The sequence below is a fragment of the Procambarus clarkii genome, chromosome 86 (genome assembly GCF_040958095.1).
Source record: "Procambarus clarkii isolate CNS0578487 chromosome 86, FALCON_Pclarkii_2.0, whole genome shotgun sequence".
Taxonomy (NCBI): Eukaryota; Metazoa; Arthropoda; class Malacostraca; order Decapoda; family Cambaridae; genus Procambarus; species Procambarus clarkii.
The window spans coordinates 8,651,583-8,679,363 of NC_091235.1; the positions used below are offsets into that span (position 1 = coordinate 8,651,583).

The 27,781-nt window shown below is 43.8% G+C and overlaps 1 protein-coding gene across 13 annotated transcripts in view; it reads left to right on the top strand.

The window, feature by feature from the left end:
• LOC123769197 (titin homolog) overlaps positions 1–27,781 on the top strand; it is a 755,105-nt gene that overhangs the window by 199,077 nt on the left and 528,247 nt on the right. For 10 of the 13 annotated variants that reach the window (XM_069317102.1, XM_069317100.1, XM_069317097.1 and 7 more), the window contains 19 exons: positions 57–263; positions 818–1,006; positions 2,205–2,385; positions 2,663–2,806; positions 3,355–3,462; positions 5,306–5,323; positions 7,055–7,165; positions 8,130–8,286; positions 10,336–10,529; positions 10,869–11,041; positions 11,177–11,303; positions 16,268–16,422; positions 18,802–19,023; positions 19,657–19,758; positions 22,055–22,087; positions 23,521–23,669; positions 25,274–25,452; positions 26,990–27,143; positions 27,328–27,441. In XM_069317102.1, coding sequence (XP_069173203.1) covers positions 57–263; positions 818–1,006; positions 2,205–2,385; positions 2,663–2,806; positions 3,355–3,462; positions 5,306–5,323; positions 7,055–7,165; positions 8,130–8,286; positions 10,336–10,529; positions 10,869–11,041; positions 11,177–11,303; positions 16,268–16,422; positions 18,802–19,023; positions 19,657–19,758; positions 22,055–22,087; positions 23,521–23,669; positions 25,274–25,452; positions 26,990–27,143; positions 27,328–27,441 — 2,717 coding nt within the window. The remainder of the gene's footprint in view (positions 1–56; positions 264–817; positions 1,007–2,204; positions 2,386–2,662; positions 2,807–3,354; positions 3,463–5,305; positions 5,324–7,054; positions 7,166–8,129; positions 8,287–10,335; positions 10,530–10,868; positions 11,042–11,176; positions 11,304–16,267; positions 16,423–18,801; positions 19,024–19,656; positions 19,759–22,054; positions 22,088–23,520; positions 23,670–25,273; positions 25,453–26,989; positions 27,144–27,327; positions 27,442–27,781) is intronic. The other 3 variants (XM_069317092.1, XM_069317095.1, XM_069317094.1) reach the window with 3 other exon arrangements.

The following is a 27,781-nucleotide window of genomic DNA, read 5'->3' on the forward strand; positions in this document are numbered from 1 at the left end:
CGTACATAGTAACTTCTCATACTATGTAGACAAGTTACATAGTTCGTTCACTCCAGGAGGAGGAGCGCCGGCGGAAGCGGATGGAGGAACGCCGCCAGTGGGAGCTGGAGGAGCAGCGGGAGCACCAGCAGATAGAACACGAGTATGAGGAACGCCGCCAACTGGATCGGACCAAGAGGAGGATAGAGTACTCGGAGAAGGAACTCATTGACGCTAGCAAATATGGCTCCCTGGAGAGGCGGTCCCGCACCTACTCTTCTGACGTGAGTCCCAGCAGTGTGGTCCACCTGTGTCCCACCTGTTTGTCCCACTAGTGTGTCCCACCAGTGTGTCCCACTGACCCTTGCTTCAGACAGCTTAGGGAAAGAGGTCTTGAAGGCTCCTGCCAGCGGCCGTCTTCAGCAACAATGTGTCAGAGCTCCAGATAAGGAGTTGGCCACCTTCAGGTATCTTCAAGACGTCTCCCCTGAGCTGTCTGCGGCAAAGGTCAATGCAAAGATTGAGGGGAAGTGATTTTTAGTTTTTTTCCTATACTTTAGATGTAAGTAATCAGAAAATAACACTTACTACCAGGAACAAAAGTTGTGTTACTTTGTGTAATACATTTTTTGTATTCGTGAATGTACATTTATAATTTAGTTTACCAAATTTCTAAGTACATAATTAATTTATACAAGAAAAATTTCATAATAATATCCTGTTATTGATGATTATAAGTATGATGTGACCCCGATTATACTGGGATTGGTACACAGTTTTACTGTCAATTGTCACCACTCTAACGACATTACCTGGATGATGGTTGTGGGCGGAACAGAGTGAGGGCCCCGGCCGGAGGGACCCCAAGCGCCGGCCCAAGTTCAGCACCAAACTGCAAGACCGACAGACCGTCAAGGGGACCCGGGTCCGCCTCTCCTGCAACATCATCTACCCGGCCGACGAGGAACACCCCGAGATCGAGTGGTTCAAGGGCGGCTACCCCATCAAGGAGGACGAGCGAATTAAGGTCAGCATATATGTTGCAGCTTTTCAGGTCCGGGGAAATGTTTTGTTTGGGTATGAAGACTTTGTTGAGGTGTTTCGGCCTAGAAGGCGAGTTCGCTGCTGGAGTAGCGTACACCAGGGAGACACGTCTCCTCTATACATGTGGGGGTACGTCTCCTCTATACATGTGGAGGTACGTCTCCTCTATACATGTGGGGGTACGTCTCCTCTATACATGTGGGGGTACGTCTCCTCTATACATGTGGAGGTACGTCTCCTCTATACATGTGGAGGTACGTCTCCTCTATACATGTGGGGGTACGTCTCCTCTATACATGTGGAGGTACGTCTCCTCTATACATGTGGAGGTACGTCTCCTCTATACATGTGGAGGTACGTCTCCTCTATACATGTGGAGGTACGTCTCCTCTATACATGTGGAGGTACGTCTCCTCTATACATGTGGAGGTACGTCTCTATACATGTGGAGGTACGTGTCCTCTATATATGTGGAGGTACGTCTCTATACATGTGGAGGTACGTCTCTATACATGTGGAGGTACGTCTCTATACATGTGGAGGTACGTGTCCTCTATACATGTGGAGGTACGTCTCTATACATGTGGAGGTACGTGTCCTCTATACATGTGGAGGTACATCTCCTCTATACATGTGGAGGTACGTCTCCTCTATACATGTGGAGGTACGTCTCTATACATGTGGAGGTACATCTCCTCTATACATGTGGAGGTACGTGTCCTCTATACATGTGGAGGTACATCTCCTCTATACATGTGGAGGTACGTCTCCTCTATACATGTGGGGTCACGTGCAGAGGAGACATGACTTCACATGAAATTTTGTAAAATATTTGTTACTGGGTTTGGACTAGCACAGCACAAGAAAAATATGTAAAATTATTACGAAATAATCACTCGTTTATTATTCACTAGAGTGCTTCGTTATTATAAACTATTGTTACAACTAACCCAGATATGTTCAAATATTATACGCCTTTATTTTTTCACATACTGTTTAGTAAATGGCGCGTGAGCGGACCTTGTGTACACTCACAACAGTTGGTTACTGGCCCTTTGCTTTCTGAGATCGTCAACTACTGGTCTTTGTCTCCCTCAGATCATCAACTACAGATCCTTATCTCCCTCAGATCATCAATTTGTGCCTGGGATCGTTGTCTACTTGTGCTTGTTACCCCCCAGGTGGTGAACCACGAGGGCGTGGCGTCGCTGGAGCTGGCTCACACTTGCCGCTCAGACGCCGGCGAGTACACCTGCACCGCCAAGAACCGCCACGGTCGCGTCTCCACCACCTGCGACCTGCGAGTGAAGGGCGAGGAAGACCACAAGCCCAGCCCTCCCACCTTCACCACCAGCCTCAGAGGTGAGCTCTCGTCCTCGTCTGGCGGTGAACTGATCCTCTCCCTCTGGCGGTACACTGATCCTCTCCGTCTGGCGGTGTATACGTGATCCTCTCCCTCTGGCGGTACACTTATTCGTCCTCGTCTGGCGGTGTATACGTGATCCTCTCCCTCTGGCCGTACACTTATTCGTCCTCGTCTGCAGGATTATACAGTCGTCCATGTGAAATTTCTGCTGATTATATTGTTAAACTCACCCGTGTCCGGTGTTGTTAAACTCATCCGCGTCCGGTGTTGCAGAACGGTACGTGGTAGAGGACGACGAGCTGGTGCTGTCGTGTCACGTGATGGGCCACCCGCAGCCGAAGATCACGTGGTTGAAGGACGCCGACAAGCTGCCCGCCTCGCCTCGCTTCCACACCACCATCAACGAGGAGGGCATCTGTGAGTACTGTGGCCGGAGGGGTGTGTGCCCCCTTGCAAGCTGGCGGGGCATCCAGCAGACCTGGGGAATACAGCAGACACGGGGGCATCCAGCAGACACGGGACATCCAGAGATATCATTAGATACTAGCTCATACCCCCTATTTTAGTAGTAATATTGTATTATTTTTGACATCCCAGCGCTGGTGTGAGGTATCCTTAGTTATCCCAGCGCCTCTGAGGCATCCATAGTTATCCCAGCGCCGTTCTGAGGTCTCCATAGTTATCCCAGCCCCACTCTAAGGTCTCCATAGTTATCCCAGCGCCTTTCTGAGGTCCCCATAGTTATCCCAGCGCCTGGGATATCTCCATAGTTATCCCGACTTGTCAGTGCAACTCCGTTTTCCTTGAATTATATTTATTTCTGACCCCGGGGATTGAACCCAGATCGCTCGGTTATGGCCCGAGAATGTAGACTACTATGCTATAGGATCCCATATCATCTAGAGAGCTGTAGAATGTATGCCTCGCAGAGCGAGTATTCATTTTATATTTGATGATGCACGCAGGCAAACTCATCATCAGCTCTCCGCGCGCGGCCGACTCCGGCACCTATACCTGCCACGCCGAGAACAGAGTCTACCGTGATGAAATTTCAGGAACTATTCAAGTCCAAGGTAAATATTACCGTTTTCTTTTGAAGGTTTGCATTAAAGAAAACGTTGGTTTTTTAATGGGTAACATATATATAATTCTTTCATATTTTAAGCGGTTTAAATGGAAATGGTGATTTTTAGGGTGTAATGGCAAACTGCTGAGAAATGATATTTTTCCGTATTGATCTGATCACTTTATGAGTTGTTACAGTATTGGTTTGGTACTTGAACTGATTGGCATATCTCTCAGTCAGTCAGGTTATCCACCATTGTGGCTGGCCACTACCTGAATGGGTGATCACTTGAACAGTTTTGAATTTATTATGCACCCCATACCCATCCCGTGTATGGTATTGGAAAAGGTTGGCGGAAGGGACGTACTGTCCCGTTTTCTGTTTTGGGTTCTCTGGTAGGTTAGGATAAGGGCACTTTACATTGACCGTTTTCGCGACGTTGGGGAAACCTTTGGAGGACAGGCTGCTTGATAAGCTAGTTACACAGTTTTGTGTGAATTATTTTCCCAGGAAGGTCCAGGATGCACCCCACAATTTGATTTATTTCTGACCAGGGGATTGAACCCAGGTCGCTCGGTTATGGCCCGAGAACGTAGACCACTATGCTATGGGATCCCATATCATCTAGAGAGCTGTAGAATGTATGCCTCGCAGAGTGAGCATTAATTGTGTATTTGATGATGCACGCAGGCAAACTCATCATCAGCTCAACAGCAGTAAATGTGAAAGGATTTGTTTAATGGCCGCACCCTGGAGTCGAACCCGTGCTCCCCGAATATGAGTCGAGAACAAAGCCAACGGTACTACGAGATCTTATTGGTTGCCATAACTCGTGCTATTTCATAATTTTCTAAGAAATTCTTAATGCTAATCATGACATTTCCTCAGACGCTTCCTTCGAATCTGAAGGGAAATCTGCAGTTGAAAATAGTAGTTGGTGATGAGTTGTTGCTAGGAGTACTTACGTCTGATTATTTTAACAGCAAAAATGTAACATGAAAATATTATTTGAGACATGCTCGTCTCTGTTTTCCTAAAATATGTTCCTTGTGTCCTTCTCTGGGGGATAGACAGCTCATTCTCTTCCTTACTGAGGTCTTCCTACTTCCCGCCTTGTCTACCTCCTTGTCCCTCCCCTCCTTGTCCCACCCCTCCTAGTCCTACCCCACGTTGTCCCCACCCCTCCTAATCCTCTAGCCTCTCGTCCGACCCTTCCTAATCCTCTAGCTTGTCGTCCCACTCCTCCTTTGTCCAACCCCTCCTAGTCCCGACCCCGCCTTGTCTTACTCCTCTTTGTCCTACCCTTCCTAGTCCCGACCCCTCCTCGTCCCCTAGCTTGTTGTCCCATCCCTCCTAGTCCCATCCCTCCTAGTCCCGACCCCTCCTAGTCCTCTAACCTCTCGTCCCACTTTCTCGTCCTCCTGACACTTCCTTCTGCGCCACGTCCACATGCCTCCTTCACGTCAGCCTCCTCCTCCTCGTCCTCGAAGCTTCCTGGCCTCTGCCTTCCTCTTCCCCCTGACTCCTCGTCCTCCCCCTCCCCGCCTGTGATACCTCCTCCTCGATCTCTAGGAAATATGACAGCCAGATACTTATAATGTTTTACGAAACGTCACATGTTATTAGTCTATATGGAAAAATACCATCTCTTGGCCATTGCCGTTCCAGTCAAATAATCAAAGCCTTAGACTTAGAATAAAGTTGCATATATGGATTTATTGATTTTTTTTATAAACCTGATGTTCTTTGTCCCATAAACACAGGATGAATGTAATTCTTGTGAATGAGTGAAATATTCATATTATTACGTATTAGAAGTATGATGTTAATTTGATTTATTAAATTCTCAGCTCTCTTGGAGAAAGAACGTGAGTATAGTATTGCAGCCACCAAAGGTTTTCATGCTTATTCCCCCTGCTTTGGTTTCTTTAATATTACCACTCAACTAAACGACCCTCACTTCAGGCACTGAAACATGGCCCCCTCATTCCAGGCACTGGAACGTGGCTCTCATTCCAGGCACTGGAACGTGGCTCTCAGTCCAGGCACTGGAACGTGGCTCTCAGTCCAGCCACTGGAACGTGGCTCTCAGTCCAGACACTGGAACGTGGCTCTCATTCCAGGCACTGGAACGTGGCTCTCAGTCCAGGCACTGGAACGTGGCTCTCATTCCAGACACTGGAACCTGGCTCTCATTCCAGGCACTGGAACGTGGCTCTCATTCCAGACACTGGAACCTGGCTCTCATTCCAGACACTGGAACGTGGCTCTCATTCCAGACACTGGAACCTGGCTCTCATTCCAGACACTGGAACCTGGCTCTCATTCCAGGCACTGGAACGTGGCTCTCATTCCAGACACTGGAACGTGGCTCTCATTCCAGACACTGGAACGTGGCTCTCATTCCAGACACTGGAACGTGGCTCTCATTCCAGGCACTGGAACGTGGCTCTCATTCCAGGCACTGGAACGTGGCTCTCATTCCAGACACTGGAACGTGGCTCTCATTCCAGACACTGGAACGTGGCTCTCATTCCAGACACTGGAACGTGGCTCTCATTCCAGGCACTGGAACGTGGCTCTCATTCCAGGCACTGGAACGTAGCTCTCATTCCAGGCACTGGAAAAATAACATCCTTCCAGGCACTGGACCATAATAGGGCACATAAAGATAAACTTTAAAACAAATCGTGCGTGAGCCCTTCTTCCTTCCATTAAAAATCTGATCTCCCAGCGAACTATTCGACCTAAATATGAACGTATTTGATTTTGTAATGCTTTCATTTAGCTTTTTTCATAAGTCTTTTATTTTAGCTTTTGTTATGGAATGAAGTAAAATTTTAAGTCTTGTTATATATGGTTGATTGTTAGTTTTGAGTTTGGTATATTATTGCTTATCATTATTTATTATAAAGTATATACTAATATTTACCTCATGGCCACATTTCCTAGTAATTTGAATACTCACATTGTAAAGGTGATATGATGATGAGCCTTCTCATATAGTGTCACATGGTGATGAGCCTGCTCACATAGTGTCACATGATGATGAGCCTGCTCACATAGTGTCACATGATGATGAGCCTGCTCACATAGTGTCACATGGTGATGAGCCTTCTCATATAGTGTCACATGGTGATGAGCCTGCTCACATAGTGTCACATGGTGATGAGTCTGCTCACATAGTGTCACATGATGAGTCTGATCACATAGTGTCACATGATGATGAGTCTACTCACATAGTGTCACATGATGAAGAGCGTGCTCACATAGTGCCAGTATCTCACAGTATGACAAGTTACTATTTACAGTACACTCAACTTCCTTTTGTTTTCATTGGCTGGAGATATTGTGATAGGAAATATAGCATTTTATAGGAATACCCAGAAAATGGACAATTCGCCATGACGTCTACTGAGACTTGTATCACTGTATCTCTTAGTTTAGAGAAGATTAGCTCTTTTCTCAATGATAAATTAAGTCTAGACAAATCAGCATGAAGCTCAGATACGAATGCATTGTTCTCGTAAAATGAACACTCACACATGTGAAGATTCGAAGAGCAGATTCGTCCTTCTTAACCTCGTGTTCCCTTGTAGGCAAGAATGATGAGCGCCCAGACGACAGCGAACGTCCTCGCTTCGTTAGCGAGCTTTGCGACCAGTTCGTTGAAGAGAACGGAACCCTCACTCTCCAGGTCGATGTGGCAGGTGTGTGTGTGTGTGTGTTCTTCTTTACAAATATTCCGTATTTTGTTGGAATTAATAAAAAATACGGTAACATAACATTCAACAAATCATTCCTTTTCCTGCCTTAATCAGTCGTAAGGACGTCGAAGATCCCAAATAACTTTTGATATTGTTGGCGAAAACAGGTTTCTTATTTTCCAGGTAAATATTTCAGGATTCATACTCATATTTCGAGTAAAAAGAAACTTCCTGAAGAAGAGGACAAGGGGACATGCACTTTCAGGATTAGACTATAGTTGTGGAGGTACTAAGTTACACTCGAGATTAGTCTCTTCAAGTGGATACAGTGGGCTTGTACTTTGATTACAAGGTTACACTATTTGGATTATTTGGAAGCGAAAGACATGTAAATAAGTGAGGGAAAAGTTGATATCGAAATTAAAGCTACATACCTATTCATTCAGTTGTATATGACTAAATATATGGGTTATAGGTTTGAAGTTATACAAGAAATAGGCTTTTACGAAATGTTTCATATTTTTCGTTTAAAGTTTTGTATATGCAGATGAAGAGTCACAATTACGTGCTGAAGAAGTGTTAACCAAACCACACACTAGAAGATGAAAAGGCGTTGGACGTTCCGGTCCGTCCTGGACCGAAACGTCCGAACGTTCATAAGTAGTTGGGCACCATTCCTTTCCCCACCGTCCCATCCCAAATCCGTATCCTGACCCCTTCCCAGTGCTATATAGTCGTAATGGCTCGGCGCTTTTCCCCCTGATAGTTCCCTTCCCTGGACCGAAATGTGTTTGTGTGACAGAAATGTGTTTGTGTGACAGAAATGTGTTTGTGTGACAGAAATGAGTTTGTGTGACAGAAATGAGTTTGTGTGACAGAAATGAGTTTGTGTGACAGAAATGAGTTTGTGTGACAGAAATGAGTTTTGTACATAGGTGTTTGTATGAGAAGAGGCTCCTTATTGCAGGCTCTCCACCACCGGAGGTGCTGTGGTTGTTCAACGGCCGACCTCTACATCCCTCCGGCAAGTTCCGCATCTCAGCTACGGGAGGCACTCACACTCTTACCGTCTTCCAAGTGACATCCAAGGACCTGGGCTGCTACTCCTGCAAGATCGCCAACAAGTTAGTCATTACCTCGTATTTTGACCTCGGTAACTTAAAGAGTGATTTCATTTGAAGTGTTTAGTGAATAATATGTCACAGTACTTTGAATGGAAAAATCAATTGACTCGTACATTTCAAGACGGGACTATTGACAGTTCGAAGGAGAGTTGGAAAAATCCTTTTGTCTTGGGTTATTAAAACACTTTTAGTGATTTATACAGCTCTCAATTCAAATTCAGGTTTTAAATGTTGTGTTCATAAATGTTTCTACACTTATAGTTGGCTTTGTTTACACAAATTTACAGTAAATTATTTACCCAAACTTCATAATAATAACATAACATTTAATATCTTATACACTGTATAGTCAAGATTGTGATTTTAAAACTACATATGTATCAGTAATGTAAACATGATTATAGTTGCACAACACATCAACAAACTGGAAAAGGTGCAAAGACATGCTACTAAGTGACTCCCAGAACTGAAGGGCAAGAACTACGAGGAGAGGTTAGAGGCATTAAATATGCCAAAACTAGAAGACAGAAGAAAAAGAGGTGATATGATCACTACATACAAAATAGTAACAGGAATTGATAAAATCGATAGGGAAGATTTCCTGAGACCTGGAACTTTAAGAACAAGAGGTCATAGATTTAAATTAGCTAAACACAGATGCCAAAGAAATATAAGAAAATTCACTTTCGCAAACAGAGTGGTAGACGGTTGGAACAAGATAGGTGAGAAGGTGGAGGCCAAGACCGTCAGTAGTTTCAAAGCGTTATATGACAAAGAGTGCTGGGAAGACGGGACACCACGAGCGTAGCTCTCATCCTGTAACTACACTTAGGTAAAAACAATTCTCGTCCACTTACATAATCCTTTGATCATAATTATAATTGTTAAAGATTCATCTTTTTCATATGATAACAGGACATTATTAGGTTTTAGCTGCCGATCCATTTAGTGCCCAAATCCACATGCTGAGAGTAGCGTCGAGTGGGTGAGCTCGTAACCCGAGTGAACCGCAGGAAGATTTCTTTCATTGTTTACATGTGTAATCATTGTTTACATCTTGCTAGAAGCGTTTTGCAACATTAGCAAGCTTGCCCGTCAACACACTTGAACATAAATATGGCAGACCGCTAGAGGCCCCATTCAACGATGTTCTTCTAAATTTTAGAGGTACCTATACTCTTTATTAAGTAAATAGTGCGTAGGTGTCAACCCGTTCTCGCAAATTTAATAAGTCAATATTGACTTATTAAATATGTGCATAGGTGACATACTTAACATAATAGTTTCCCTTGAAAAGCTTCATAGAAAACACCGACCTTACCTAACCTACTTAGTATGTTAAGATAAGCATCTTATTGCTTCGTAATTACAATTATTACCTAACCTATAATAGGTATAGGTTAAGTAATAATTGTAATTACGAAGCAATAAGATGCTTATCTTAAGATACTAACAAGGTTAGGTAAGGTCGGTGTTTTCTATGAATCTTTTTAAGGGTATCTATTATGTTTAGTATATCACCTATGCACGTAGTTAATAAGTCAATATTGACTTTACGAATTTGCGAGAACGGGTTGTAGGTGTATAGTCCGTGGGTGTATAGTCCGTGGGTGAAGAGTAAGTGGGTGTTTAAGACGTGGGTCTGGAGGGATGATTGCTTCGTGTATAATCAGTTCCGTGGAGACGATCCAGGCACTGACACTCAGTAAGAGTGCCAGTCTCGGGATAAAAAATAAAATAAAACCGGGGTAAAAATGAGCACCATAATAAATATGCAGTGTGACAAAGTCAAAGGAGAATTTTATATTAACTTGACGCGATTATTTTCTGATGCCACCGGAAGCATTGTGATGTCGCCCATGACAAGAGACTTTACTCTGGTTTTGGGAGAGTTGGCAGGCAGGTCTTATTGGCCTTAGGAAGGCTAGAAAGTCTGAAAGATTTTGATGAGCATTTTGTTTCGGCAAAGCAGTGCCCGTAATCTGAGACCACATCACAGGTTCAGAAATGAGAGGTTTCAAACCCATAATGTCTGTGACACTCACACAGGTATGGACAGACGTACACACTCAGTACCGTCTCCTTCGGCTCGCCGAAGTCCCGACGAGCGGTGGCAGCGGCTGAAGCTGACACAGAGATGCGAGCACCCACCTTCACCGCCCGCCCTGAGAGCATGATCACCGTCTTTAGGGATGACGAGATACGCCTCTGCTGCGCCGTCCAAGGCGAGCCCACTCCCAGGGGTAAGCCACATAACTCTCTCAAGTCTGTAGGGAACAGGGGTTTCCTCCCCAAAGTGGCAAAGGAATACAGGCTAACAAATATAGATATATCTATATCTAAGCTTTCTTTCACCATTTTGCTAATTAAAACAAATATATATTTCAACTTGATACCATTTTTTAAATAAATGTTTTGCGAGTGATCGATTGTCTACTTATGGTAGTAGTGTTCGTTTGATATTTATGTTAAAGTTTAGGTCTTGCTAAGGCGGGCGAAGTCGTATTGTGTTCGCTCAGAGAGCGAAGACCATTAGTGCTTTAAAAGCTTAAGACTAATTTAGTTTATTTTTGGTGAGCCAGTGTCGTGGCTGAAGGGATCCCACGACGTGTCCAACACCTTCCGCGCCCACAAGACGGTGAGGGACAACCACCACACGCTGGTGATCCGGGAGGCGCAGTACACCGACTCTGGCACCTACACCGTCCAGGCCAAGAACATTAACGGCACCGTCAGGGCCTACTGCAGCGTCAAGGTAAAGAAAGACCTTTCCCCACCACATACACAAATACAGTTGAGTGTATAAACACACACACATACATTTGTATATAGTTATGAACATACACTATTATAACTATAATGAAAGCATTATATGGTTTGTGTTGCGCAGGTGAGGGAGTGGTACAGGGCCCGCAGCTTCTCCCCGCGCTCCAGGGACGACAAGTACCCCAGCAGCAGCAGCAGCAGCAGGGGCCTCGCCGACGAGAGGAGAGTCACTTCAGGGAGGTTCATCAGAGGTACCACCACACCCCAACTCTTGATCTTGTCTCGGTGTTGCTCCAGTGTCGCGTTTCACATTGATTTTGATTGTGTTCATTTGTTATGCACACAATACCGTGTGTGTGTGTGTGTGTGTGTGTGTGTGTGTGTGTGTGTGTGTGTGTGTGTGTGCGTGTGTGTGTGTGTGTGTGTGTAATTACCTAAGTGTAATTACCTAAGTGTAGTTACAGGATGAGAGCTAAGCTCGTGGTGTCCCGTCTTCCCAGCACTCTTTGTCATATAACGCTTTGAAACTACTGACGGTCTTGGCCTCCACCACCTTCTCACTTAACTTGTTCCAACCGTCTACCACTCTATTTTCGAAGGTGAATTTTCTTATATTTCTTCGGCATCTGTGTTTAGCTAGTTTAAATCTATGACCTCTTGTTCTTGAAGTGCCAGGTCTCAGGAAATCTTCCCTGTCGATTTTATCAATTCCTGTTACTATTTTGTATGTAGTGATCATATCACCTCTTTTTCTTCTGTCTACTAGTTTTGGCATGTTTAATGCTTCTAACCTCTCCTCGTAGCTCTTACCCTTCAGTTCTGGGAGCCACTTAGTAGCATGTCTTTGCACCTTTTCCAGTTTGTTGATGTGCTTCTTAAGATATGGGCACCACACAACAGCTGCATATTCTAGCTTTGGCCTAACAAAAGTCATGAACAATTTCTTTAGTATATCGCCATCCATGTAATTAAATGCAATTCTGAAGTTAGAAAGCATAGCATAGGCTCCTTGCACGATATTCTTTATGTGGTCCTCAGGTGATAGTTTTCTATCTAGAACCACCCCTAGATCTCTTTCTTTATCAGAATTCTTTAAAGATTTCTCACATAATATATAGGTTGTGTGGGGTCTATGTTCTCCTATTCCACATTCCATAACATGACATTTATTAACATTAAATTCCATTTGCCAAGTGGTGCTCCATATACTTATTTTGTCCAGGTCTTCTTGAAGGGCATGACAATCATCTAAATTTCTTATCCTTACTATTATCTTAGCATCATCAGCAAACATGTTCATATAATTCTGTATACCAACTGGTAGATCATTTATGTACACAATAAACATCACTGGTGCAAGAACTGAATCCTGTGGTACTCCACTTGTGACATTTCTCCATTCCGATACATTGCCTCTGATTACTGCCCTCATTTTTCTATCAGTCAGAAAATTTTTCATCCATGATAGAAGCTTACCTGTCACCCCTCCAATATTTTCCAGTTTCCAGAACAACCTCTTATGTGGAACTCTGTCGAAAGCCTTTTTTAGGTCCAGATAGATGCAGTCAACCCAACCATCTCTTTCCTGTAATATCTCTGTGGCTCGATCATAGAAACTGAGTAAATTCGATACACAGGATCTTCCAGATCGAAAACCATACTGTCTGTCTGATATTATATCATTTCTCTCCAGGTGTTCTACCCATTTAGTTTTGATTAGCTTTTCCAATACTTTCACTATTACACTTGTCAATGATACAGGTCTATAATTGAGGGGGTCTTCCCTGCTGCCACTTTTGTAGATTGGAACTATGTTAGCCTGTTTCCACACGTCTGCTACGATTCCTGTACACAGGGATGCCTGAAAGATCAGGTGAAGTGGAATGCTGAGCTCAGATGCACATTCTCTCAGAACCCATGGTGAAACTCCATCTGGGCCAGCTGCTTTGTTCTTACCGAGCTCCTTTAGCATATTTTCCACTTCATCTCTAGACACCTCTATCCGCTCTATGTTGTTCTCTGGAATTCTTATTGTGTCTGGTTCTCTCAAGATTTCATTTTGAACAAACACACTTTGGAACTTTTCATTTAATGTTTCACACATTTCCTTTTCATTTTCCGTGAATCTGTTTCCCATTTTCAACCTCTGGATATTATCCTTTACCTGCAATTTGTTGTTTATGAATTTGTAGAATAGGCCCGGTTCTGTTTTACATTTATCCGCTATCCCTTTTTCAAAATTTTTTTCTGCCTCTCTCCTTACTGCTGTATAGTTGTTTCTCGCATCTTTGTATCGCTGGTATGTTTGGGGGTTTGGCCTCTTCCTATACCGATTCCATTTTTGTGTCTTTTGGTCTCTTGCCCTCTCACAATTTCTGTCGAACCAATCCTGTTTTCTGGCCCTGCATCTCTGTTTTGGTATAATTTTTTTTGTGCCTTTATCATATATTTCACAAAACTTGACATACATCTCATTCACTTCCTTGCCTAGCATCAAGTCTGTCCAATTATACTCACTAACAAAATTTCTAAGGTCACCATAATGTCCTCTCCTGAAGTCTGGTTTTTCAATTGCTTCAACCTCCTTATTTTCTTCCAGCTTATAACGCATTGCATACTTTATTCCCAAAAAGACATGGTCACTTTTACCCAAGGGAGGAAGGTACTGAATGTCAAATATCTCTTCCTCCTTCCTGGTAAATATCAAATCTAGCATGGAGGGAACGTCCCCTTCCCTCATCCTCGTAGCTTGTTTAACATGTTGATACAAGAATGTTTCCAGGATGAGGTCTACAAATTTACAGGTCCAAAAATCTTCTGTTTTAGCTTCACATGCTTCCCAGTCTATGGATTTCAAGTTGAAGTCACCGACTATCAACAGTCGTGATCTATCGTTATCCGCTCTCGCTATAATCTCTCTCATTATTGTTATAAGACCTTCACGTTTACTATCTAGCTCCTCCTTTGACCATGTGCTGCTTGGCGGTGGACTATATGCATTTATTATCATTAGTTTATCATCCTCATGGCAGGTCTCTAGTGCTATTATGTCAACTTCTTGTGGATTGGCAGTCATTATTTCGTTCACCTTTAGGTGTTCTTTTACCAGCACAGCAACGCCACCGCCTTTCCTAATTTTTCTGTCCCGTCTCCAAATTGAGTAGCCCCTTGGGAATATGACCTCATTTAAAATTACATCTTCAAGTTTTGTCTCCGTGAGTGCAACAATGTCTGGTGTCTGCAGCTGTATTACATCACTTAACTCCAGTATCTTCGATCTCACTCCATCTATGTTGGTGTAAGCAATCTTCAGGAACTTGTTCCCCCTCTCCTTATTCTTCACTCCCCCTCTCTCTATTGATTTTGTTGGTTTGCCTTTATGTACCACTTTACTGGTTTGCCTACCCCTATCACTTTGTACAAAAAAGAATTTATTTCTCCTTCATTCCTGCTCTCATTTAAATGTTTTGCCTCGGCGAGGTTCAGTTTCAGCTTCTCTCTATCTTCTTTTGAAAGATCTCGTCTTAACGACCACCCTTTCCCATCCTCATCACTTTGCAATTTTCTTGCATTCCTTAGTACTTCTTCCATCTGTTTGGCACCGTTTAGGGTGATCCTCAAAGGTTGATCTTTCCCTTTTACGTACCTGCCTATTCTCCTGTAGTCGCACACATTCTCTATGGTTGTAAGACCTTCTTCGAGGCCAACAATTTTATCTACTACTTTAGCTTCTTCTACAGCTCTTTCTGACCTAGATGTTATCGCCTTTTCTTTGCAGCCAAAAATGATCAGGGACTTACTCCGATCAACTGTGTTTTGCACCAACTTCGGGTTAGATGCCAATTCTTTCCTCACTTCTAGCCTAATGTTTGTTTTATCTTGGTTGCTGCAGTGTTTGACTTCCTTTACTGCTTCTTCTATTTTTTCCTTCTCCTTGGCCACTTGTGCATAAGCGAGTTGCATATCTTTCTTGCACTGTTCTATTCCCTGTGTAACTTCCTCCATCTGTGCTGACAAAAGCTGTTTCTCCTGTTGAATTTCCTTACCTAACCTATTGTAGTCATTTATGTTTAAATTTACTTTAACTTCTTCCAAAGCTATTTTTAAGAGCTTATTTTCTTCTTCCATGGCTTTGCAATTTGTTTCCAATTGATTCTTATCCTTGCGCAAGTCTTTCACTAAACCCTCAAGACATAAAACTTTGCTATTCAAATGTCCATTACTTTCTTTCAATTTACTAATTATTTCTACATGAGAGTTCACTATAGTATCTAAATTTACCAACTTGTTATGTAGACTGCTAATATCAATGCTTTCTTCATTGAATCCCTCAAAATCAAGCTCTGTTTTGTTTTTCCCCTTGCCAGTGGCCATCTTGAATGTTCTTCTCTGCACTGTAAACACTAGGGCAACTTTTTCTCATCCGATTTTTCACTTCCCTTAGCACTTTCCTGTTATCTCACCTATTTTTCAAGAGCACTATACCTTTATGTTCTCTGGGACACCACTCACTACCATCAACCTGTACTACAATACTTAGGATTGTTGAAATATGCTGGAGCTCCTCTGCTGCAAGTGTTGACCCTAGGGGTGTCACCTTTTTGTAACACCTTTGTGTGTGTGTGTGTTTGTAACACACACACACCTTTTTTTTTTTTGTGTGTGTGTGTGTGTGTGTGTGTGTGTGTGTGTGTGTGTGTGTGTGTGTGTGTGTGTGAGAGAGAGAGAGAGAGAGAGAGAGAGAGAGTGTGAGTGTGCATATACAACCTAGCCTACTATAATTACAGTACCTATAGCGACTGTTGCATCAGAAAGTCCACGTTTTGTCCTCTTGATTTTAGAGAGGCCAGAGACCTAACCCTTTACAGGCCAAGTATAGTACATGTGCTGAATTTGGCCTAGGGAAAGCTGGGTTAGGTTGTTGGTTAGGTTATTGCCGTTTCTGTTATGATCTTTAGTGTACCATTAGTACACCCTCCACAGTCACTATAGGTATAGTATACCTTAATATACTATACCAATAACACAAAACTGGTATTTCTGTAATAGTTCATACTTGGAACGTACCCTCTACAGTCCCTATAGGTCATTTTTGGAGGCTGGGTTAGTACATATATGGCTTGTGGCATGTGTGTGTATGAGGATTTGTGGCTTATTTCATCTTATTATATGTAGGCAACAGTGTCTGACGGTTTGTGGCTTTTGTTACCACCAGATGTCCCTGGCTTGGTGGGCACGCCCAAGGCAAGAGATGTCGGCAAGACTTGGGTGTCTCTTCACTGGACCAAACCTGAGCACTGTGGCGGAGTGATCGTCACGGCGTACAAAGTGGAGGCTTGGATCCTCGGGGAGGAGGCCCGCTGGCAAGAGGTGCGTAGACCCCCGGACAGTTTGGAGTCTCAGGGAATATGTAAGTCATTATCAAAGAGCACCCGGCAAGTGGCTCCTATGGGAGGAGCTCCCCGCTGGCTGGAGGGTACGTAGCCCAAGAACGACTGCGATTGCCGGGATATCTCAGATGAAGAGATATCATCTGAGCGTTATCACCGAGATATTACCGGGCGTTTATATCAGTTATTAAATGTTGGGAGGAAAATAGGCATGGATTTGATTTAGTGAATTTGTCAGTGAAAGATCTTATTGATCTTTCACTGACAAATTACCGGGTTATTGGTACTGAGCCACAGGATCTAATAACAAATGTTATTTCACTTCTGTTTAGGAAAAAAAAATATATATATATATATATATATATATATATATATATATATATATATATATATATATATATATATATATATATATATATGAACAAATTAAGTATGAAAATTATAGCGGTATTATGAAACCAATGTGTAGTGGGCAGTGTATGGCAGTTTAGTGATTTAAAAGCACAAGAAATTATTGAGAAGTTAGTCAGTAAAGAACAAGCCCGAGGTCCGTGTGGGTGATGGTGTGTTGGTCATGTATGTTCCCATAAACATGCATACAATGAGGGATGTAAAAAAAACATATTACACAGTTGGAGAGGAGCTGTGTACCAAGTAGTGAACAGGTGTGGGGGTTGGTCTAGTTCTGGTAAATGCTGTCGACCATATGTATGTAGGAAGTAATGCATGTTTGAGGTGTTAGTGGAGTAATGATAGTCCTGATTTGATATTGATGTAAGTGAAGGCATATGTGAGTGTGTGTGTGTGGTCACTCTAGTTGATGGTAAGGTTATTCAGCATTGGTTCCAGCCAGTAGGTGGATGGGTGACCTCGCGAACATTGTTCTCGACAATAGTATACCGAGGTAGGAATGCTATAGAAAGTTGCAAACTAAGTGTTGTGTTTCATGTGAGTAGTTGTTGGATTTTAAACGATTTGATTGTATGTAAATGTGATACGTACACATTTTTATGTCAAGAGTGATAGAGATTTATGTTGACTAATTGAAAGCTGTATTGTGTGGGAGAAGACGTGAGTGTAAACAAAAGTAAACTTATGGTGGTGAAGAATGAGATATATATTTATCGTGTGAGATAAATGTTAATTGTGAAGGGCTAGAAGCGGTTGATAAGTTTAAGTCCCTGTAATGTGTCGATGATAAGATATAAATTTGTGTAAACTATGTTGAGAGAAAGGTGAGTCTGAGACCTGAGCTGCATCAAGGAGCGGTAGTGTTGACCATAATGTGTCCGGATGTCACACAACAGTGTCATATAAGTGTCACATATAAGTGCCAACAGTGTCACACGTGTGGGGATCAGGGTTCGAGACCTCATACAGTTCGGGTGAATGGAACAGTGTCATGTGAACGTGAAACATTCATTAGGTCTGAGCAGTAGAAGTGGGCAATCTTGGGAGCATGTGTTACGAGAATAAAGCATGGGACTGGAACTGTCCTGGACAAAAGCGTCCACGAGGGCAAAAGTCGGTAAACCGAATGATTGACGCGAGCATACTGCGAGGGTTTGATCATAGGGAACGAATGGATGATGATAGACAAGTAAAGGGAGTCTATTCGATGGATGATTTTGAAGGTAAGCAGAGTCATTCGGGTGCACATTCACCCCCAATGAGGTGTACACCTTTAGAGGTATACATTGTCTGTACACCTTTGAAGACCGTGGAGTACACACAATGAGTGTGAAGGAGCGAGTATGAACGACACGCCAGATATATATATATTTTTTTTTTGCAGGGATATTCCTGCGCGGGCCCTAAGCCTCTGGCTGGCACACTAAGTGTTGCTTGTTTCTGTTTTACTTGGGCGGAGTATGAGTATTTATGACTCGTATGGTCGCTTCAGTAAGATTTTGTTATATGTGTTTAACAACTTCTTCTGCTCTGTTGAATCTAAAGTTGAAATCTTAATGGGTTTGTAACTATGCACTGTGTTAGATAATGTTCCAGTGGTCTGTCGGGCATTTCTCCACAGTGCACGCCAGATATGGTAATGGATATATGTGCCTGATGGAAATGTTTTTTAAGAAGTCAGTGACTGTATTTATATTTTATGAAACAGTTCAGGAAGATCATTATATTCACCTGGTGTGTGAGAAATGACTGCTGGTGAGGAAGATATGGATGACTGCTAAAGTGTGGTACTGTTATTTATCCTCAAAGCTTTATAATGAGGATGATGTCATAAACAAGTGCAATTGTGTTCATATCAACAACCTTATTTCATCATATTGCATTTTTTTCCTCCGGAAATTGGACAATTGGGTGGTGATAACGTATATTTGATTTCATCCTCCCTCAGCTTGGTGTGTCTCCAATTCCGTCATTCGATGTGTACAACTTGAAGACGGATCGTGAATACCTGTTCCGTGTGACTCCGAGGAACAAGTACGGGTGGGGCGAGGCAGTGATGACCCCGCGACCCATCCGAGTGGGCCGCAAGATAGAGCACCCTAACCTACCCAAGGCTCTGCCACACCAAGTTCGCGCCATGCCCGGAGGACACATCTCTCTCGATGCCCAGGTGCCGTCCTCTGTCCAGTGTGTCGCTTCAAATATACCTTTTATAAACAAATCCACAAGGGCCGTGATGAAGGTTCGAACTTACGCCGCCCGGGATGATCCCAGACGCTGCCTTAGTTGACTAGACCACGACATAATGGCCCTTGTGGATTTGTTCCTTTGATGCATCACGCTATTGTGATTTCTGTGTGTATACCTTTTATACTCTGTTTCCAAATGTAAGCAGTTCCCGTGGCGTAGTGGTAAAGCACTCGACAGGCGCTTCACGAGCGCTTATTGGCCTGGGTTCGTATCCTGGCCGGGAACGATTGACCGGGCACCAATCCTTAACTGTAGCCTCTGTTCACCCAGCAGTGAATGAGCACCTGGTTGTTAAACGATTTGGCGGGTCGTATTCCTGGGAAAATTAGCATTAAGGACCTGCCCGAAACTTTACAAGAATTTAAGAACGCTTGTATATAATAACAAAAATTATATATATATATTTGCTCAGAGAATTTCCACATACCCTGTACGGTATAGGATTATACAATAATATATCTTAACGTAAATATCCCTTTTTTATTTTTTTCTGTAATATTGTACAAGAATAATTTAAGTACAGTATATAGACATCTTCTCTGTTGGTTCACAGATAACGGGAGAACCCATGCCGGAGATCCGCTGGTACAAAGACGGCACATTCATCGATGTGAACCGCTACCCAAGGTTCTCCTCCGTCTCCTCCGAGAGCTCGGTGAGTCCTGCGTCGCCTCTGTGGATCGCAACGTTTCCGCGCTCGATACCTTACTCCTTTTTTGGGGGGGAGGCGAGGCTGTAGATTACTGCAAGATGCAGCTTGGTTTGTCAGCGCCTCTTCTGACCAGTTAGAGACACGTAGTGCTAATAATTTGTAGATATATATTAGTAGGTGCATGGTGCTGAAATGTAATTTTTGTTTGTAAATTAATTTTGTAATTTAGTGACCTCCAATTGGTGACAGTTGAGGTGGCCAGGTGAGGCGGACCAATCATGTGCAGCCCAACCTCCAAGAATGGTTGAATCTATAGTCACTATGGCTTAAGTCTACGAATTAGAGACTTCTGTACAATACAAAAAAATAATTCCTTTTGAACTATTGAAATTCTAAAAGCCATGACATAAATGGAGTAACTTTAAACTTACGCCAATATGGTCTAAATATGCGGTCTTAGGACTAACATGCACAACTTAGTCCTAATTGAGTATATATATTTTTTGTTAAAAGAGACACATAGAAAAAGTTAGATTTGTTTGCTCCCTTTGTCAATATTTTGTTTTGGCGCTATATGGGTCAGATGTGTACGGTGCTGTAGCAGGTGTGAGGGTACCATGTTTGTAGGTATGCCAGATGTGAGTGTGCCAAGTGTATTAGTATGCCAGGTGTGTGTGTGAGTGTGTCAGGTCTGTGAGTGTACCAGGTATATAATGTCAGGTGTATAATGTCAGGTGTATGAATGTACCAGGTGTGTGAGTGCGTCTGGTGTGTGAGTGTACCAAGTGTGTGAGTGTACCAGGTGTGTGAGTGAACCAGGTGTATAATGTGTCAGATGTGTACCTGTCAGGTGTGTATGAGTAGAGATCACAACCAATGGAAATTTGTGAGTTAGTAAGAGTGAATAACCATTAAAATATAATTGATCAACTAATTTTTAGAGTAAGCCAATGGTTATTCTAGTGAACATCTATATATGCCCCGTGTTTGGTCAACTTTGGATGAATAAGATGAATAGACTAGAGTTAATAATGCATATTTCCCTAAGCATGTTATCATTTTGCTAAATAGAATGATGAGAATTGCATCTGTTAATACAAGTTCATAATTGTTTATATATATATATATATATATATATATATATATATGTCGTACCTAGTAGCCAGAACGCACTTCTCAGCCTACTATGCAAGGCCCAATTTGCCTTATAAGCCAAGTTTTCATGAATTAATTGTTTTTCGACTACCTAACCTACCTGACCTAACCTAACCTAACTTTTTCGGCTACCTAACCTAACCTAACCTATAAAGATAGGTTAGGTTAGGTTAGGTAGGTTTGGTTAGGTTCGGTCATATATCTACGTTAATTTTAACTCCAATAAACAAAAATTGTCCTCAAACATAATGAAATGGGGAGCTTTATCATTTCATAAGAAAAAAATTAGAGAAAATATATTTTGTTAAGGAAAACTTGGCTTATTAGGCAAATCGGGCCTTGCATAGTAGGCATAGAAGTGCGTTCTGGCTACTAGGTACGACATATATATATATATATATATATATATATATATATATATATATATATATATATATATATGTAAATGATCTTGAGATTTGATATAGTTGTTCTCGTCTGTTATATTGAGTGTTATCTTCTCCTTCGTTTGCTTCGTGATATTTAAGCCGCTGAGAAGTTATTACTGGTATTATTATATATTTAATATGTAGCTAAATCACACATTAGAGTTGTTAGACGACTAGCAGACATTGTAGTGGGTGGTGTGTGTACTCACCTTGTTGTGCTTGCGGCGGTTGAGCTCTGGCTCTTTGGTCCCGCCTATGTGTGTTATGAGTGCAGTAGTGGTTGGAGAACGGCCATGAGCAGGTTGTAGTGCACATATATACCCTCCCTCCCCCTTTCCTGTGCACTCTAGGGGGGCCGTTATGCCTGCCATGGAACACTCTAATGATAACTCTGCCCCCCCCCTGAGAGACGGTCAAAGCCATGCTTCGTCACTCATTAATGAGTAAACTTCCCCCCTTCCCCCCCTCCCACCCCTCCTCACACCCCTGGCAAGTGTAAATCCACCGCCCCCCCCCCAAGTCGGCCCTTTTTTTTTTTGTTTACCTTTGAAAAGAGACTTCTCACTATATACTTCAGAGGATTTTTTTTCTTTTCTTTTTATTTTTGTTTGCTTCACTGGGTGACCTCTATGACCCCCCCCTCATTCGTGCCCGCCTGGCCGTGCCTGGTGTACGGCGCTGGTGACTAAACTCTTGGGCACGGCCGTTGTCCGCAGCAGCTGCACGACGTGTTTGGCCTAGTGAGCAAGGTATGGTGACAACCCGCCGCCCCCCTGTCCCACCCTCACTCCGTTTGGTTTTATTTGTTTTAGGCTTTTTGATGTAAAGTTAAATATAATATTTTTTTTTAATCTTTACTACATAAAAGTTCATATATTTGTGTGCTTTATTAGTGCCTATATTGAACTTCCTAAAGTGAACTACTAATTTAAATATATAATACATAGCTGGGTCAAAAGTTCAAGTGTACCCACTTCCTGTGTGTGATATTAGCTTAACCCCTAATGTATGTGTGTGTGTGTGTGTGTGTGCAGCATGACCCCTAATGTGTGTGTGTGTGTGTGTGTGTGTGAGTGTGCAGCATGACCCCTAATGTGTGTGTGTGTGTGTGTACTCACCTAATACAGTTCAGCATGACCCCTAATGTGTGTGTGTGTGTGTGTGTGTGTGTGTGTGCAGCATGACCCCTAATGTGTGTGTGTGTGTGCAGCATGATCCCTAATGTGTGTGTGTGTGTGTGTGTGTGTGAGTGTGCAGCATGACCCCTAATGTGTGTGTGTGTGTGTGTGTGTGTGTGTGTGTGTGTGTGTGTGTGTGTGCAGCATGACCTCTAATGTGTGTGTGTTTGTGCAACATGTGTAGAGCTCGGTGTTACTGGTCAGGGAGAATGGCCTGGAACCTTACTCTCTCGTGAGATTGTAAACGCATGAACACTTGCTCCTCATGCGAGGGATAAACCATTGTACCCTTCTTCATCATGCCAAGGTGGTCGATTGATTCCCTACCTTGTCAAGAGAAGGTGGTTGATTGATCCCCTACCTTGTCAAGAGAAGGTGGTCGATTGATTCCCTACCTTGTCAAGAGAAGGTGGTCGATTGATCCCCTACCATGTCAAGAGAAGGTGGTCGATTGATCCTCTACCTTGTCAAGAGAAGGTGGCTGATTGATCCTCTACCTTGTCAAGAGAAGGTGGTCGATTGATCCCTTAATTGATAAGTCTTTTTGCCAATGTAATCATATTTTTTTTCATTTATCTTTGTTATATTGATCTGTTTTTCAGACTTTATAACATCAGTACACGTGGATATGTTATTCAGTCTAACTATAACATTACATGTGCATGTGTTCATTAGACTGACTCGATTGACACTAGCACACGTTTATATGTTCTTCAGACTGACTATAACACTAGTACATGTACCTATGTTCTTTAGACTGACTATTAGCACCACTCTTCAAGCTGGCATGATCTCACCACCTCTCTCTCCACAGTCAAGTCGCCGTCACCGCCACCTTCAGAGAACACTATGATGATGATCTCCCCTCTTTCCCCTACCCCAACCCCTTCGACACCACCTCCACGATCCTCCAGCTGATTGTGGTTAGCAGACCTTCAGGGCAGAGGGGGAGGCTGCGTAGTGTGTGGCAACTGACCACCACTCTGTCTTTGTGCATCTCGCAGGTGAGTCTGAGGATCGAGGACCTGCAGTGGGAGGACGAGGGGAAGTACGAGCTGGAGGTGGTGAACCCCGGGGGTCGCGTCACTTCGTATACGCGAGTCACGGCCACCAGCGACTGCTCCGTTCTCGAGGCCCAGGAGCGCATCAACAAGTAACTTGAAGATTTGTTCCTTAATGACTTTCTATTCTGCTCTGTCTGTCTGTATGTCTGTCTGTGGCAGTTATTGCCTATAATTATCTGTCTTCTCGTGTGTGTGTGTGTGTGTGTGTGTGTGTGTGTGTGTCTCTCTCTCTCTCTCTCTCTCTCTCTCTCTCTCTCTCTCTCTCTCTCTCTCTCTCTCTCTCTCTCTCTCTCCCCCCCTCTCTCTCTCTCTCTCCCCCTCTCTCTCTCTCTCTCCCCCTCTCTCTCTCTCTCTCTCTCTCTCTCTCTCTCTCTCTCTCTCTCTCTCTCTCTCTCTCTCTCTCTCTCTCTCTCTCTCTCTCTCCTCCCTCCCTCCCTCCCTCCCTCCCTCCCTCCCTCCCTCCCCCCTTCCCCCCACCACCCTGTTTAAGCCGTCTATATAAAATTGATCTGTCCGTCTGTGTGCCCTCTCCTACCGTCATGTGGTATATATTGGTTTAAAAAGAAGCTGTTGATTCAGGGAACGATGTTCCGGGTAACGTGATAATATGCGGGATCACTTGATTGTTTCAAGCGTAGGTCAGACATGTATACGAATGCGTTTGGGTGGGCGGTATAAATAGGCGCTGCCTCGTACGGGCCAATAGGCCTTAAGCAGTTCTCTACATGAACAAATCCACAAGGGCCGTGACGAGGATTCGAACCTGCGTCCGAGAGCATCCCTTCATATTTGGGGTCCCTTCATATTTATGTTCCTATTTTATGTTCTAGCTATTTGTCTAATCAAGACAACCCTCTTGTTTTCGCTTTCTTTAAGAATGCTTTTCATTATGTCAATATTTCCTTTCATTAGATCTATGTAGTTCGAGGAAATACCCTTGAATTGGTTTTCAAGGGTGTTAGTGTCTTCTATGCGCCTGCCTACCTACATCTACTTTCTTATATGTTTCTTCTTATTTGAATAAGATTTTGTAAAAAGGTATTTGGAAACCACCCTGATCCCATGAAAAAGCTCCGCAAGTTGGCAGGTAAACAGAATATATATATATATATATATATATATATATATATATATATATATATATATAAACAATACGTCACACCATCCTTGCTGAAAATTAGGCACCCAACCCACACATGGGAGAGTTCCATAAACTCTAGTGCATTTTGTCGTCCGGCTAATACCCACCCAAATTAATAACGAGATATTAAGAACACTGTAAGAAACTCGGGCTAGATTCACGAAGCAGTTACTCAAACACTTACGAAACTGTACATCTTTTCTCAATCTTTGGCGGCTTTGTTTACAATTATTAAACAGTTAATGAGCTCCGAAGCACCAGGAGGCTGTTTATAACAATAACAACAGTTGATTGGCAAGTTTTCATGCTTGTAAACTGTTTAATAAATGTAACCAAAGCCGTCAAAGATTGAGGAAAGATGTACACGTTCGTAAGTACTTGCGTAATTGCTTCGTGAATCTGGCCCTGGGACTCTCTGAAGGGGGCTAAGAGACAAGACCCATGATCTACCAATCGGGTCAGGGGCGCTTGTAGTGAATGGAGTGCCTCTTAATGATACCAATATTTGGCCTTGTTTGTGTAAAGTATGTGTGTGTGTGCCGCTCCCCGCAGCAACCTGCTGGCGCTCTCCCGCCTCGACCTGGTGTCCAGCATGGCCCCTCAGTTCACCATGCGACTGCGAGATCGACGTGTCCAAGTGGGCTTCCCCGTCCGCCTCACCTGCCAGATCGTGGGCATCCCCAGGCCACAGGTCTCCTGGTACAAGGACGACGAGGCTATTTCTCCCGACGGTCAGTACTTTACCCACGTGAACTATCACTTGTGTATGGGCAACATGCCAGCCTGTATGGACAACATACTAGGTAGTATGGACAACGTACTAGCCCGTATGGACAACATACCGGCCCTTATGGACAACATACCGGCCCTTATGGACAACATACCAGCTAGTATGGACAAGATACCGGCCCGTATGTCGTTCGTTTATTAGTTATATAAGATTTCTTCCCGAAGCCATTTCAAATATTCATTTCTTTGGTTCTTTGATTCAATTATTTTAGATTTGATCGGCGCTCTTGCATGTTTATCTGTGTGGTCAGAGGGGGTTACCTTGAGGTGCTTCCGGGGCTTAGCGTCCCCGCGGCCCGGTCGTCGACCAGGCCTCGACCAGGGGGGGGGGGTGGTGGTTGTGAATATAACTTCGGCTCCTGATCACTAACTTCGATCAGTTATTTTGCCAAGTGTTATACTGAAACGAACTGTAATTCTGACAGTCAGTTGAGAAATGTAACGTTGATCGTTAATGCTGAATTTGATTGAATAATATTTCGATTTAATAATAGTTGGGTGGAATTATTTTTAGTAAGTTGTTTCTCGGGTGCAGGTCGGCGTTCAATCCCCGACTGTCAATAAGTGGTTGGGCACCATTCCTTCCCCCCGTCCCTTCCAAAATCCTAATCCTGACCCCTTCCCAGTGCTGTATAGTCGTAATAGCTTGGCGCTTTCCCTTGATAACTCCCTCGGGTGAGTAGAATGTCTTCACATCGTTGGTGTGAAGACAGGTCAATGATAAATGAATAATATGAATTTCATTCACTAGGATAATCTGAGATTCGATCTCGGACCTGGAAAATGCCAGACATCCAACCAGGCCCATGGATGATTATTGTGAACGTGATGTCAGCCACGATATTGTGGATTGCATCTGAATTATGGTAATATTAGGCGTGGTAAGGTGTACTGTTGAGGGATGTTGACCGAGTAGTAGATGTTGACTACTCCATGTAGTCACTATAATGTGAGGGATCTATGAGAGAATGTTTGGAGCAGGGCGGCGGGACCGCCAGGCGGCCCCAGGACGCATGTCTGGGTTGACCTAGGACGCACGTCTAGGGTGACCCCGGGACGCACGTCTGGTGGTGACCCCAAGACGCACGTCTGGTGGTGACCCAGGACGCATGTCTGGGTTGACCTAGGACGCACGTCTAGGGTGACCCCGGGACGCACGTCTGGTGGTGACCCCAAGACGCACGTCTGGTGGTGACCCAGGACGCATGTCTGGGTTGACCTAGGACGCACGTCTAGGGTGACCCCGGGACGCACGTCTGGTGGTGACCCCAAGACGCACGTCTGGTGGTGACCCAGGACGCATGTCTGGGTTGACCTAGGACGCACGTCTGGTGGTGACCTAGGACGCACGTCTGGTGGTACCCAGGACTCACGTCTGGGAGAGTGACCCAGAACGCACGTCTGGGAGAGTGACCCAGGACGTGTTGCCACCGCTCAGCATCAAAGAACTTGTCTTCACCTTGTTGTGTCTACCCGCAGACGGTCACACCATGTGGCAGGAGGACGGCCACTTCTATACTCTGGAGATTTCCAGCTCCATTCACGACGACGCCGCCGTCTACTCTGCCTGCGCTGTCAACCCCTACGGCTCCGTCCTCTGCCGCTGCCGCCTTATAGTCGACTCCGGCCTAAGGTAAATCAGTCTCCGCTGCATAGTCGATCAAGTGTACTTTGCGTGTTCTTCACGATAGGTGTCTGATTTGATCTCAAAAGTCGCATATACATGCAAATTAGCAGGGAATTTGAGATATAACGTAAGTCACATCGAAAGTTAATTTGATGGAACGTAACTGTTTGGACTTTACTTGTCTGCACAGATCATACATCTCGCCGATGTTCTTGCGGGAGTTGGAGGACCAGAGCGCCCGCGAAGGCTCCACTATCACCATGCAGACAGTCATTGAGGCCTACCCCACCATCGGCGTCGTCTGGTATGTCCAACACCCAGCAGCTGGGCTCTGATAGTCTAATGGGGAGGGGAAAGATCATGGTAAGGGAAAGATCATGGTAAGGAGAGGGGGGAAAAGGAGGTGGGTTGGTGGAGAGAGAGAGAGGGAGGGTGGCCGTGGAGCACAATGACCATTCAGAGTGGTGGCCAGGACGGTGCTGGAAGGCGGGAGAAAGTAAGTGGGTTGGTCTCCCTCAAGGAGGGAATACAGAACCTCCATTGTTTCACTCTTTTGGTAACACTGTCTTCAACATAGTTTGTTGCCATCGTTAGCTAGAGAATAGAATTGAATTTGCAGAATAGTTTGTAGCGATTTAATTAGA